The sequence below is a fragment of the Siphateles boraxobius genome, unplaced genomic scaffold, assembly GCF_051911475.1.
Source record: "Siphateles boraxobius isolate OS27281-9 unplaced genomic scaffold, OSU_SipBor_1 25, whole genome shotgun sequence".
In the NCBI taxonomy this organism is placed as follows: Eukaryota; Metazoa; Chordata; class Actinopteri; order Cypriniformes; family Leuciscidae; genus Siphateles; species Siphateles boraxobius.
In genome coordinates, this window is record NW_027508866.1 from 15,174,028 (window position 1) to 15,189,025 (window position 14,998).

The window sequence follows — 14,998 nt, forward strand, 5'->3', positions numbered from 1 at the left end:
TATTTTTGATTAAATCTGAGAGCTGGATCACTCCTCCATAGGCTTCTTAAGGGTTCCACTTGTTCCCCGAAAAGTTATTAAAGACATCGTTAAAATAGTCCAAGTGACTACAGTGGCTCAATCCTAAATTTATCAAATGACGAGAATACCTTTTGTGCGCAAAAAAATAATGACTTTAATAATGATGATTTCAAATATTAATTTCCTTCTCTGTGGGCCTGGAGTCAGTTCACTAGTAGTGTAATAGCATAAGTGCTTCTGTGTATGTTCTGTGAACATCATAAGGGTGAGTAAATACTGACAGAATGTTCATTTTTGGGTGAACCATCACTTTAATTGCATTTTTTTCCCCTTACATTACTTTTACTTTTATACTTTGTTTAGAAACCAGTACTTTTACACTTTTACTTGGGTAAAAAGCTTGACTTGATACTTCAACTTCTACAGAAGTCTTTTTAAACCCTAGTATCTATACTTCTAATGAATGTGAATACTTTTGACACCTATAATAAAAGCATGTTTAGGGTGGAAAATTAACAACAACAACAATAAAAATTCATGTCTGCCCACAAATCTCACTTATTACTGTAATGAACACTTATTTTTGAATTCCTAAACTCACAGAGGTGTAGATAGAGGTGCTGCGGACTGCTCATATTCCATACAGGCTGCTATAATTAATTGTAATTGTATATCTAAATTGAACCGATTTAATGCACCTAATAAGTAACAATTACAGGTGTGTCATTTATAAAGAAGCAATTTGAATACATGTCAAGCAATTTGTAGATTAATGCCATTGTGTAAAAACTAACCATGCCATGTTGATTTAATGTTATACATGTAAGATCCACCTATAAATTAAAGCTTTGCATATTTTGCTACAGTATACCTGTACTTTTTTCTGTAAAATAATAGACAAGAAATGCACAGTTTTATCATGCTTTTTCTTGTCATTTTGGCACAGCAATAACCACAATGAGGAAGACAAAAGAGCAATATTAAATAAATTCTAATGATATTCTTTATTCAGTACATTGTAGAGACAAAAGGGTTATCATTTTGTAAAATATAATTTGAATTCTCACCAATATGGGTGATTACAATTAAAAATAATACTACATTTTATTTGTAAGCGCTTTTCTGAATACTCAAAGACACTTAATTGTCTTTTAACAATTAAACCAAACATAATGCTTTCAAAGTTTCTGAATTCTTACGATATCAGGAAAACAAAAGTCATTTAAGTGCTGTCTTGCTGTGAAAGTAATGAAGGCAAATTATACAGCACATATAATCCGAATGAAATATATACATCTTATATACAGGAAGTAACATGAAAAATACAAATGGAAAAATCATTTGAAAAAATCATTGGTTATTATTGCGTCCTCTTGACGGTTATTGTTCTGCTTTTTCTTTTTGCCAAAAGTTGAGAATGAGTTGTAGACTTCAATCTCCCCATTGTTTGCCAGCTTGAGTGTACAAAGTGTTGATGGTGTTCCGGGAATGTAAACATTATGTTGATAGTCTGGTGAGGGTTGAATTGAATCCGGTTGGTTGTAACGTGTCCATGAGCGGTTTGGAAAGCCCACAACCTTAGGTGAGGTCTTATAATCTGTTTTAAATGACAAAGAAAATTCCAATTACATTAAATAACAAGGAAGCTATACAAAATATATAAAGCTGGTCTTTTTGAGCATGCCTTTTAACTGAACATGACAAATATAATGATTTTACCATGCATGTGATATCCCCAGGTCCAGTACTGTGGAACAGATGTGTAAGCATAGTTGTCTGAGTCCTGAATCAGTCTGCGCTGCAGAGTCCTACCTGTGTTTATTGGAGTATGGCTAGAAAAAGCAAAAACATGGACACATCAGATGCTTTGTGCATGTGTGTGTGAGAGAGAGAGAGAGAGAGAGAGAGAGAGAGAGAGAGAGAGAGAGAGAGAGAGAGAGAGAGAGAGAGAGAGAGAGAGAGAGAGAGAGAGAGAGCAGCTTTTACTTTAATCACCTTTTGTATGTATTGAGCTGGTTCTTAGTCAGTGTTTGGTCTTTGTTTCCCTGTTTGAGCTGCAAAGAAAAGAAAAAGAAAAAAAGAGTTGAAATATTTACTCCATGCACTTACACATGAGAGGCACAAGAATGTAAAACAAGCACAATGTCTATGCCAAGAAGAGGAAAGATCTCAGAACACATCAAAAACAGTCACTAAAGCACTAAGTGACTTTACTAATTCATCACCTTGTTGCAGTATACCTACAATTTGCAGCAGTGACAAAAAAACATTTGTTTATTTATTTATTTATGAACGGTGCATTAAGAATTTTAAGGTCTAGTTCACAGAAAAGCAATAAACAATACACTATTGTTTGCTCAGTAGTTAATTTCAGTGCTGTTCTGCAAATGTATAATAATAATAATATTTGATTTTGTAATTATTGTTCTTGTTATTATTTGATTATTATAATTGACAATTATTATATTATATTACTGTATTTTTATTATATTGTTGTAATGTGTTATATTATATTAAATTTAATTATTTTTTAAACATAATAGAGTTATTAGTCAGTGCTCAACATAAGGGACAGGAGAGCTTTAGTCAATAAATGGGAAACAAAGTAACTTGATGTTTTGTTGTAAATTTAAAAATAATGTGTTATTTTACTAGTTACTTGGAAAAAAATAATTGATTACGTAACTCGAATTACTTGTACAGAGTTATTCTAACACTGTTGTTGTTGTTGTTGTTGTTGTTTTGTTGTTATTATTATTATTATTATTATTATTATTATTATTATTATTAGTAGTAGTAGTATAGTCCTGCGTACTTGCATTGGTATGTCCAAATATTGTTTATATTTGTAATTAAAATACAATTTACAGGCTGATTAAAGAACAACAAGTATTTGAAGTCTCCATCTAGTGGACAAACTTGATATATTTTTTGTAGAGTATTACCCCGTTTGGAGAGGTGGTTCCATTCCTTGTAGCAAGACTGTGGCTGGTTGGGCTCCAGGTCAAAGTTTTATTTTCCATTTCCTTGATATTATTTCGAGAAGATGTTCCCATCGGGGTACAAGGCTTGAGGAACATGAAGTCACTTTTAGATGACTCTGGAGTTAAACACATTTTATAGCAGTAGTTTTGACCTATTGGGTGGTTCGCGTTTACTTCCACGCAGTGCGTGGGTCCCTTTGATCCCGGTGATATGTGAATGTTCAAGTTAGACTTTTTAATGACGTCACTAGATGGGTCCTTAGAATGAAACCCACAGCACGAGTTTCTGTTCTTGTGTCCCTTAATTGTAGCAAGGACAATAATAGCCACGAGAAACGTGAATGAAACCGCGCCCAGAGACACGATTAAATACAGCGTGAGGTTTGACCTGTACTGAGGGCTGAGCGCGAGGTCACCAAAATCAGGCAAGGATTCTGGCACGCTGTCAACAACTGACAACATGATGGAGGCCGTGGCCGAAAGGGGCGGATGACCGTTGTCCTTGACCAAAACCACTAGCCTCTGCCTCCTGGGGTCGATGTCCATCAGCCGGCGGATTGTCCTGATCTCCCCAGTGTACAACGCAACGCTGAACAAACTGAGATCTGTAGCTTGAAGGACTTCATAAAAAAGACGCGAGTTTTGCCCGGCATCCGCGTCCATGGCGGTGATTTTAGCCACTAGGTATCCGGCATCAGCATTTCTAGGGAAAACCACAACCGCTGTGGTGTCATTCTCGGGCATTGGAGATACAATGATTGGAGGATTGTCATTCTGATCCAAAACAAACACGTTCACTGTTACGTTAGCGCGGAGAGGGGGAAAACCAGCATCTTCGGCTTGAACCACGATCTGAAAGTTTCTGAGCTGCTCGTGGTCGAAAGAACGCAGTGCGTAAATGTTGCCGTTATCTGAATTTATGGACACGTAGGTGGACACTGGCATTCCATGGATGTCGTTTTCTTGAATAGAGTAGGATAGGTACGAATTCTGATCCGCGTCTGTGTCTTGTGCGGTGATGGTGCATATCGAGGCTCCTGGCGCGTTGTTCTCGGTCAGGTAGACCGTGTATGAGGGCTGTTTGAAACGCGGCGCGTTATCGTTTATGTCAGACACTTGCACTAAAATAGTTTTCCTGGTAAAAAGAGGAGGCGAGCCCATATCACGCGCCGTGAGGGTGATGTTATACTCTGAAATGGTCTCCCTGTCCATAAAATCACACGTCACCAAAGTGTAGTAGTTTTTAAAAGAGGAGTGCAGCTGAAAGGGAACGTGATGAGGAATTTCACAATCAACATTTCCGTTTTCCCCAGAGTCTTTATCCATAACGCTAATGACTGCTATAACTGTGCCAGGGGGCGCATCCTCTTGGACAGGCGTAGATACCGATGTAAGAATCACTTCTGGAAGATTGTCGTTGACGTCTATGATATTAACCATAACTTTGCAGTGCACTGCCACCGCAGACGGTCCCTTGTCTTTGGCTTGTACATAAATCTCGTGCATTCGTGCCTTTTCATAATCTATAAGTCCTTTTACTTTGATTTCTCCAGTGCGGGAATCCACGCTGAACAGCTCGCGCACTCTCATTGGAGCGTGGCCGCTGAAAGAGTATGTGATCTCTCCATTGGGTCCTTCGTCGATATCAGTGGCGTTTAGTTTTATCACGACTGTGCCTCGCGGTGCGTTTTCAGCCAGCTTCACTTTATAAAAGTTCTGATCGAACACAGGCGCGTTATCGTTGGCATCCAGTACCGTTATGTTTATTTGCGCAGTGCCCGATCTCTCTGGCGAGCCTCCATCCACCGCTGTAATAACCATCAAGTGAGTCTTCTGCTGCTCCCGGTCCAGCGGATTTTCAAGGATCAGTTCTGCGAATTTACTGCCGTCACTACGCGTCTGGACGTCCAGGACGAAGTGTTCGTTTACGCTCAGCAAATACGAGCGCATAGAGTTCTCACCGACGTCCAGGTCCTGCGCGCTTTCCAGTGGGAAGCGCGATCCAGGCGCGGCGGATTCGGAGATATCCAGGTTAAATTCACTCCATGGAAAGACTGGAGAGTTGTCGTTAACATCAAATATTTCAACTTCAACCCTATACAATTCTAATGGGTTTTCGATCACAACCTGAAGATGGAATGAACAATATGGATTTTGTTCGCACAACTCTTCTCGATCAATTCTTTCATTGACAAATACAATCCCGTTTTCTAAATTCACCTCTAAATATTGCCGTTTTGCACCTGAGACTATTCTAAATCGGCGGACTGAGAGTTTGTTGGTGTCTAATCCCAGATCCTCTGCAATATTTCCAACAAAAGCCCCGTGCTCCAGTTCTTCTGGGATCGTGTAACGAATCTGTGCCAGAACTACATCCATCACAGACGCGATGAGCGCCAGGCAGGTTACCTGCCATGTCCATATCCACAGCTCCATTTAAATATAGTCTCCTTCCTGCGTGCCTTCAAATGAACGACCAAACAAAACACTCATAGCTAAAGCTTTAAAATGGTAGACAAAAATCCACCCAAACGCACTGTAACATTTCGTGAGAGAATAAGCACGATAATGACAATGAAGTGGTAAGTCCCTGAACCTCGTACTTTAGCACTGGAGAGCGCGCCTTTGGCCAATGGCACGTGCGCAAGAGTGAGAGAGCGTGAGTTTGTTTGGATGAGGGAGACAGAAAGGGAGGAGGTGAACACTAAACACTATACTTTATTGTGGTTTCATTTCAATTAAAGTCTTATAACATTGTGTTAAAATTCGAATCGTTTCACAATTGGGGGTTGTTTATCTCCCATTGCCATTACGTAAAAAATAAAATAAAATAAAATGTAGAATTTCAACACACTGTATATATGAGTCGGCTTATATTTTTATTCCCATTTGCCTGTTATTAACCATAATTATGTTGAGTAATTACCTTCGTTTAACAGAATGGTGGCCAAATTCTTTTTTTATAATTGGGTCATTGATTCAGTGCCTTTTGTGTCCCCAGTAAAGGTCATGATCTTACTTAAAATGTTGAAGAATATAAATTTTAAACCTAAGTCATAAATAACACAATTTGAATTCTAAGCATATTGAAGTAGACATTTTACAGCTTTTTGAACCACATATCATAATTTTTCCTATGTCCCCATGTCTGTGTATCCCAATTTCAGGCTAAATACAACACTTACTTAGTTTTTATTTTCTACATTTTTGGGTATATCAGTAAAGATTCTCTCTAATTAATTTTAGCAATAATAAAATATTTTTAGCTGCCTTAATTTATTGCCCTGTTATTTTCGACTACTTCCCCTTTAAATGAATGTTGGTAAAATTAAATGACATCATATCATAAAGCTGTCCATCACTACTTTGGAGGGAAAACAATTTGGGAAAGTGAGTGAGATCCTACTGGGATTTAACTGTCTATTTTGACTAATTTTATCTTTCAAATTTGATGTGGTCAACACTAGTACGTCCACCCTGTTAATGGAAAAATGGGAATTTTTTTTTTAAGACTATGCTCTTTATTAGATAAACCGGACAATGTTAGCTTCTTTTTGCTCAGACGTGGTGGCTGATTTTAGGTCAGACTGTCCACCCTGTTAAATAAGACCTAACAGATTGGACACTGGAGAGTGTAAATAGTGATTGTGAAAGTAATTTATGTTTAAAGTTGAAGTAGTGTATTTAGATTTATTTGGCAATGTTTTACATGTTTTACGTGATTGTTGTTTACCATCTCAATCCAGTTCAAACTAAAGTAATATGTAAATCATTCACCCATGTCCAGGTCTACCCTGTTATTATTTTGTGCATCTCAATCAAAAAATGTTGTATCCTATAAATGAGGGGAGAACGCTGAGCCAACAAGTCGTCATTATAACCCTTATGCGCCACAGAGACAATTGCGCATTCTTTAGAATTTTCTTTGAACATTCGTTTCAGGGCATCTATATTTCTATCCCTGTTGAAGAGTAATACGATGGTTAAGTGGATTTACTTATTGTAATGAAAGTTATCACAAGTATTGTAATGTTTAAAGCGGATGTCATAACAAATGCCAGTAGACTGGGGAGATTCGAGCAGCTCATTCATAAATCTGTAAGATCTTACCTTCATGCTGTAGAAATACAAACCGGAAGACAGAACACAACGTGTGCAGCGCTGAAATGGGCATGGCTACATACAGCCTATAAGCATTAAAACAAAAAACAAGACGCAAAATAGGTCTAATCTTAAATAATTTTCGATATTAGTTCAGATAAAAAAAATGTGAATTGGGCCTACATTTAATATTTAGACTAACATTTAGCATTAAGCTATTGTTATTATTATTATTATTATTATTATTAATATGTGGTGGATTACAAAAGCAGACAACGAAGCTGAGACAAATAGGTTTCAACCAGAAAAAAAGGTTTCAACGTATTTTAAAATAACTCTATAGCTTCTTCCAAATGTAATTCCTGCAGTCTTATGCCTTTCTCATTCCTCCTGCCCTTCCTGACAAGTACAGAAATTCTGTTTTAAATAAGCACCAAACACAATCTGTCTGTGAAATGAAACTGCGGCAGATGGCACGATCTTCCAAGGGCTCGTGCTCTTTTTAATTAATGTAGTGGGGATTAAAGGGCCGCGGGTCCGGATCATTACTGAACAGAGGTATTAAAAGGTTTTGTGAGGCGTAATCCAGCCGCTCGCGATTGGTTGAGGAGCAGACTACATGGTTCCCATGATATTCTCCTGCTTTCCATTACCTTAAGTGCATACTAAATGGCATAGAGCCGAGTCGGAAATAAAACAACTTAAATCGACCCACCAAACAAACACATTTACTCTCATTAATGGCCAAAAAGAGGACACGAATGTGGAGTGGTGTAAATAGTTGTTCTTTGTGGTCATTGTCATTAAGGTCAAGTGGAAAGGAAGTCAGTAATTTTTCATGCCACTAGTAAATATTTTACAGTGATGTATACTAATGAATGATAGTAGCTATTTATATTTTGTCAGTGAACAAAATCTAACTGAAAGTGCTACTGTTGCTATAAGCGAATGCAATTTTTTTCTTGTAATCTAACTTTTTTTGTTTGTAAAACATTGAAAACTCTGATAGCCTACAGTAGCCTATATCCTTTACAGCTATGCTTATCAGGAGGGGATCGAAATGTAATTAGGGGGCTCGGACCCCCCAACGCCCAATTCACTGCACCCGGTTTAGAACATTTTAACACTGAAAAAAATCTCTGTGTTCATATAAAACACATGTTGTGAATACTCTGCTTTTTTACAGCAATAAGCCTAAACATTTAAATTTGTACTGAGAGATATACACCTGAATATCAGTGATAAAATTAAATGTAAAAAATGTAACCACCCCGCCTAATTTTAGGGTGTCATGCGGTCCAGACATTAGACTGACACTAATTAAAGGCTCATTTTCTTTCTATCTCTGAATTGATTTTAGGAGAGTGGTTTAATGATTTTAGATTAGTCTGTAGCCTACATTAGCCTTCAGTGAACTCCATAAATGCGGATTGACCTACAACAGCATTAGGCGACACAAACGAGACCATTGTTTATAATCCAAATAGTCTGAGATAGAATTTGACAATTGGATAAACAGATAGGCTATTTATTGATATTATAAATTCAAAGAGTCAATCATTTATACTCACCGACCAATTTTTTAGGTACACCTGTTCAACTGTTTGTTAACGCAAATATCTAATCAGCCAATCACATGGCGGCAACTTAACGCATTTAGGTAGCATGGTCGAGAAGATCTGCAGAAGTTTAAACTGAGCATCAGAATGGGGAAGAAAGGTGATTTAAGTGACTTTGATTATGGCGTGGTTGGTGTCAGACGATGCGATCTGAGTAGGCTACTGCTGATCTACTGGGATTTTCACATGTATACAACCATCTTTAGGGTTTACAGAGAGTCTGAAAAATAGAAAATATCCAGCCAGTGGCCCTTCTGTGGGCAAAAATGCCTTGTTGATGCCAAAGATCAGAGAAAAATGGCCAGACTGGTTCCAGATGATAGAAAGGCAACAGTAACTCAAATAACCACTTGTTACAACCGAGGTCTGCAGAAGGTTTCTGAATACCCAACATGTCCAACCTTGAAGCAGACGGGCTACAGCAGCAGAAAACACAACAATGCCACTCCAGTCAGCTAAGAACAGGAAACTGAGCTACAATTCACAACTGCATGACGCTATCATGACAATATGCGGCAACATCTCTGAGGAATGTTTCAAGCACCTTGATCAATCTATGCCACGAAGAATTAAGACAGTTAGACAGTAAAAGTAAAAGTGGGTCCAACACAGTACTAGCAAGCAAAGTGTACCCAATAAAGTGGCTGATTGTGTGTGTGTCTTTATTCACTAGACAAATTCATTGTGCGTATAAACATACTTGACAATAATCTCATTCTGATTCTGATTCTAATTTATGTCAATCACTATTGACGTTGCACTAAATACAGTGCATTAAGACTTGCTTTGCCTATCCGTAAGGAAATAGCAGGACTTGGAGCTTTAGTAGTTGAACTTAGGTTTTAGACTTTGGTTCTGAGTAATTAGAACAACACCATCTTTGCAGTGGAAAAAATGGACATAAATGGTTTAAAAAAATATGAATCATGAATGTACATGAATGTAAATGTGAGAATTTTTATTCTCTTACTTTTTATTTTTAATTTTTTTCATAATTATAAGTGAATATATATCAAGTAATTCTAGCTGAAAAAATAAGAATTCCACAGGAGTAAGAGAAATATCATTAGACATGCATAAACTGAAGCACTCATGGTTCTGACTGCAGATGTAGACCTGTATACTAATCTCACCTTCGTGAACTGCCACGGGGCGGAGGCAGAGTCTTCTGCTAATTACCCCATTCCTCCTGCTGGCCCGCGGCAACCAATCAAGAGAACAAATTTTACATTTTCACTTACGCACCAAATCTCTCTCTCACATACAGGTACTGGCAGTGCAGAGATGGGGCAGAGTGCCACAGACAGGGAATGTCAAGAATGCCATAGGAATGCAGGCACTGCCCTCACCTCATTCTCTCTCTCTCACACACACACACACACACACACACACACACACACACACACACACACACACACACACACACACACACACACACACACACACACATAAACATGCTCTATTCTCACACATTTACACAGATATGGACATGGTTTATTATTTTTACATGACTGGTAGAGAAGGATCACTCTGTAAGGCCTGCTGTATTTGGAGACTGGTTGTGGTGGTGGTGGTGGTGGGGGGGGGGGGGCAACAAGCAAGCAAAAGACACAAAGTGAAGATAGATTGAAAGAGCAGCTGGAAGGCCAGGACTCAGGAGTAGAGAAGACAGTGAAGATGAAGGGAATGAGGGGCAGAGGGAGGGCCCGTTGAATAACACCTGCTTCTCAGCTGTGTCAACTGAAGGATTCCCACAGAAGACAGACAGATATTTATGGAGTGGCTGAGGAAATTATACAGCAACCACAGTGCTATTGACACACATGTGATCCTCTGAGCTATTCCCATCTAAGCCCAACCAACCCAGTCATGGTGAAAACAAATATACAAAAAATGACCAATATATATATCGCTATTATATTATATTATATTATATTATGCATTATTTCCCAAACCTAATATATTTATATTGTTCAAAAATGATTGCTGTTACCCATAATGAACCTCAATATTGGGGGGGAATAAAGAAAAAATAAGCATTTTCTTTCCCCTGAAGTACATTTGTATTATTTTGCATTTGGAGGTTTAAACCAATATTTGAAAACATATTTTGGCCCGAAAAAAATATATATGTTGAAAATATAAAATATGTATAGGCCTATATATTATTTTATTTGTTTTAAATGTACTATTTTCAAAATGTAAATTATATTATGTAAATTGATCTAAACATATTCATTTCTTTTCAAACTAAATATATTTATATTGTTCAATTTTAATTTTATTATTTTAATTTTAAGATTTAAGGAAACATGCATTTTCTTTCCTATTGAAGTACATTTTGTGTTATATTTTGGCATTTGGAGGTTTAAACATATATAATATAAATAAATATATAAATATAAATATAAATATATATATATATATATATATATATATATATATATATATATATACATTTGTATGTATAGTTGTTGAAGTATGTTGAACATGTCTAATAAATAAACAAATAACTACATATTATTTTATTTATTTTAAATGAATTATATATTTACATATTTTAAATTCTATTATAAAATAGTTATTTGTTTTTTGTTTATGCTGTATGGGAAACTTGAACCCTCTGTAGATCAGAAAGCAACGCCGTTTAAAAAAACGCAAAGCACCTTTCTATCTAGAAATAGCGACTTTCATGTCAACAATTATGAAACATGTGAGCAATCTTTTAAAGCAATTCTCTATACGTCCAAAGGGTGGCAGCAGCACTGCTCCTTACTGAAACTTAGTTATAAGTGAAAACAGATGAGGCACGTGGCAAAAAGCCACATGTAATGCATCTAAATCAGATTTTGCTCTCAAAAATCTTTTAGAGCTAAATGAACATCATAGAGTCGTAGTGTAACCTAAACCACAAACTTATATGAACAGTGAAATCTTATATTAAAATAACCCTGATCTGACCCTGATCAAAACACGGGTTATGTTGATATGGCTTGATGCTTAATTGCATATAAGAGAATGTAATATTGTAAATAGATACACTATCCTGATCTACTTTATTACAGATTAAGCAGTGTGGATTCTCTAATCCTCTAATGACAGGCATCTAAATACTTGGATGCATTTGTGAATTGTAGCTGTTTTGATTTCAGCTATTGTAAATCAGAATAACACTTACCTGGAGTTCCAGGAATCCTTTTATCTCACATCTGCTGATAATTTCACAAAATAGTTGAACATCTCTTTGAACATTGTTTAACGGTTTCAAAATATGTTCTCTCTGAACACTAAATCTACATAATGTGGAGGAAAACAATGGAGAAGACAACTTTAGGAGCTTTGAGAGCATTCAGTGTTTATGTGCAACATCATCTGCAGGTTGAGTCCAGAGGAAAGCCCCACAGACTGGCAAATGCACAGCAGGTGCATTAGGGTTTGACCTTGATACGGTTCACCGTGTGTGTGTGTGTGTGTGTGTGTGTGTGTGTGTGTGTGTGTGTGTGTGTGTGTGTGTGTGTGTGTGTGTGTGTGTGTGTGTGTGTGTGTGTGTGTGTGTGTGTGTGTGTGTGTGTGTGAGAGAGAGAGAGTGTGTGTCCGCAGGGCTGTGCATGCGTGTGTCCTCCCAACATCTGTCAAAAGCATTATATTTCATTATCTAGTCTTTCACAACAACTGCTCTACCTGCATAAAACACAACACTCCTACACTGATACTTTATTAAAATGCATTCTTTTTTAGAAAACATGAAAAATGTTTCTAATCAAATGTTTCATCCGTTTAGTAAGCCAAGAGAGAATAGCATATTTCTGATTTCGGAATATGTAAACACCTAACTTCATATATAAAGTTAAATATATGTAGTCCTTGTACTAAAATATGTGTTTGGTTTCCTAAAATTAATAACCACAGAAATTTCAAGGGACTTAAATGAGGAAAATTAATTAAATGTATAATTTAATTTCAATAAATAATTCAAATATATTACATTTTAATATATTAAATAGATAATAAATAATATTATTTTTAATAAATAATAACGCTGGTGTCTGATTATGTGACCAGCTAACACCATTTTAAAGTTAAAATCAACATGCCTTGTATAGAAATATGATTTTGATTTCCATGTAAATGATTAATATTATTATTAATACAAATTTCCAGGTACTTCAATGAGTAAAATAAAATAAATGTAAAATACAGAATTAATTTAATATAATAATATACTTTTATTTGTATGAAAATAAATTAAGGAAAATACTTTTTTTTTTGTATAAATTAACATTTATTTTCTACATATTTTCAACATGTTTTCTATATATATTTCACACACACACACACACACACACACACACACACACACACACACACACACACACACACACACACACACACGTACACTATAGTATGGATTGCACCTGATCTCATTTTTGTTTATCCATCTCATATTTCATTTCAGCCTTCATTCTCTTGATTTCAGGGCAGTTAATCCTTCTGAGTCAATGTTGTTGCTCAAACCGCTGGGTTAAAACAACAGTTCCCCAAAATATACAGACGTACTCTGTAGAATAGCATGTTTGCTAAGGCACCTGGCAGCCGCGCAGCTCTTGCAAAACTTGACGATAATGCAACCCAACATTCCAGCATCAGAAAAAACACACACACAAAAAAACGCTCCTCGCAAGACAAGAAATGTTCCTTTTTTTCTCAGCGTATTTGTGTATGTTTATTTGCCATGGAGCCCTAAGGTCAATGATGTTGTAGCAAATTAGAGGTGAGTGACAGCTGGCTAGCATGGCTGACAGATTTGAGGAATTCGGGCAGTCTGTGAGGACGGCCCTGCCTGAATGTTAAACACTTTTTCCACAAAGCTCAAAGGAACAGTTCTACCTATTAGCAATTCAAACGCACACGCATTCTTTTTCCTCTCGCTACTTACAGAAATGGTTCGTTCTGGATTCAGAGTTGTTTTAGGCAGTGCTAAAATCACTTTTGCAGGCAGATTGGATTAATTAGGTGTTGAAAGTACAAAATGCGACGATAATATTCTCCAAAACATGCATGCAAATGAAAGTGCGTCTACATGCGTATGTGTCTATGTGGTTACAAGAGGCCTGTGGTCGGCAGACTAAAGCGAATCCATCTCCACTATGCAGAAAGGAGGTAGAGAATGTCCATTTACGTACGTGCAAGTTCGGTGGCTGCGGTCATGTGCTTTCGCCAGCGCACAGAGAGAGGAGACCTGTGGTTTTTACCCAGCCGGATCACACCAGAGGAGGGGAAAAGAGAGGGAAGGAGGGAAGGGGAGAGGAGTGATGACAGCTCATGATGTTATACATTGCAAATGCGAGCGGGGAAGTGGCCGAGTACGGGTTAATAAGCCGTAGAGTGAGGAAAGAGTCCAGAGATGATAATGCAGCGCATGTAAGGACATGGAGAAGCTAAAAACAGGCTTGTGAAAGCAGCGAAAACACGCGAGGTATTTGGAAGGCGTTTTAGGGGCGCAATCGCTAGCATGATGACATCCATCACAGCTGAGTTTCAAAAGAAAAACGATTTGGCATCGAGTGCAAGCCAAACAGCGTGTTTCTGTTACCTACAGTGACCTTCTTTCCTTCTGTCATTCCACAATCCTCCTTTCCCTCCATTATTCAGCTCCTCGCTTCCTTTTTCCATTGCTCTGTCCCTTTCTTTTCACACTTCACTCCCTTTTACACCTTCTTCTCCCTTCGGTTTTGCCGCCGCTTCCCCTTCCTCCCTGGCCCTGCTAATCTATTCCAGAAGAAAAGGCTACCATGGAGAACGCATAACAAGTGCTCATACTTCAGCACGGGCCAAGAGAGAAATAACACAGGGAAGGAAAAATGGGAGTGGGGTACAGACAGGCAGAAAAAGGAGAGAAAGTGTTTATTCAAACTCAAAGCTGATTCCTTTGTTGTGGTAAGGTCCTGTCTTATATTAGAAGTCTGAACTCCCTTCAAAGTCTGGAAAGATGGAAGATGAGCCAAAAGGAAGAGAAAGAACGAGACAGAGGGAGACGAACAGGAGAAGGAAAACTCCTATTTTGTCTGAAACTGGTAGAATTGGACATGAGAAATGAGTGGAGGATGAAAAAAAGAAGAGTTTGGGAGTTCATTGAGAGAATAGATGAACTATGCTTGGTTCTGGACTGCGCACACATTCAAACCATTCAGAGCCTTTGAATTCAAATATTGATATTCATAAGCACTATGGTATCTGAGAAATCAACATGTTGACGTCCACAAAAATTAATTT

General features: G+C 37.4%; 1 protein-coding gene across 1 annotated transcript; it reads right to left on the reverse strand.

Moving 5' to 3' along the window:
- Nucleotides 1-1,006: 1,006 nt before the first annotated feature.
- LOC143750054 (protocadherin gamma-C3) lies at nucleotides 1,007-5,611 on the reverse strand. Its single transcript, XM_077242887.1, has 4 exons — nucleotides 2,967-5,611; nucleotides 2,017-2,075; nucleotides 1,741-1,853; nucleotides 1,007-1,618 (listed from the first exon to the last, which is right to left on the reverse strand). Exons 1-4 carry the CDS (start codon nucleotides 5,439-5,441, stop codon nucleotides 1,359-1,361), a joined length of 2,907 nt encoding a protein of 968 aa, XP_077099002.1. The 5' UTR covers nucleotides 5,442-5,611; the 3' UTR covers nucleotides 1,007-1,358.
- Between the last annotated feature and the right edge of the window lie 9,387 nt (nucleotides 5,612-14,998).

Bases quoted from the DNA above. Each gene is read 5' to 3' on its own strand.
- LOC143750054 (XM_077242887.1), bottom strand. From the start codon at position 5,441: ATGGAGCTGTGGATATGGACATGGCAGGTAACCTGCCTGGCGCTCATC. The intron at 2,076-2,966 runs GTAATACTCTAC...TTTTCTTTGCAG, and splicing joins GAACCACCTCTCCAAACGGG to CTCAAACAGGGAAACAAAGA. The intron at 1,854-2,016 runs GTGATTAAAGTA...TGCTTTTTCTAG, and splicing joins CAGCTCAATACATACAAAAG to CCATACTCCAATAAACACAG.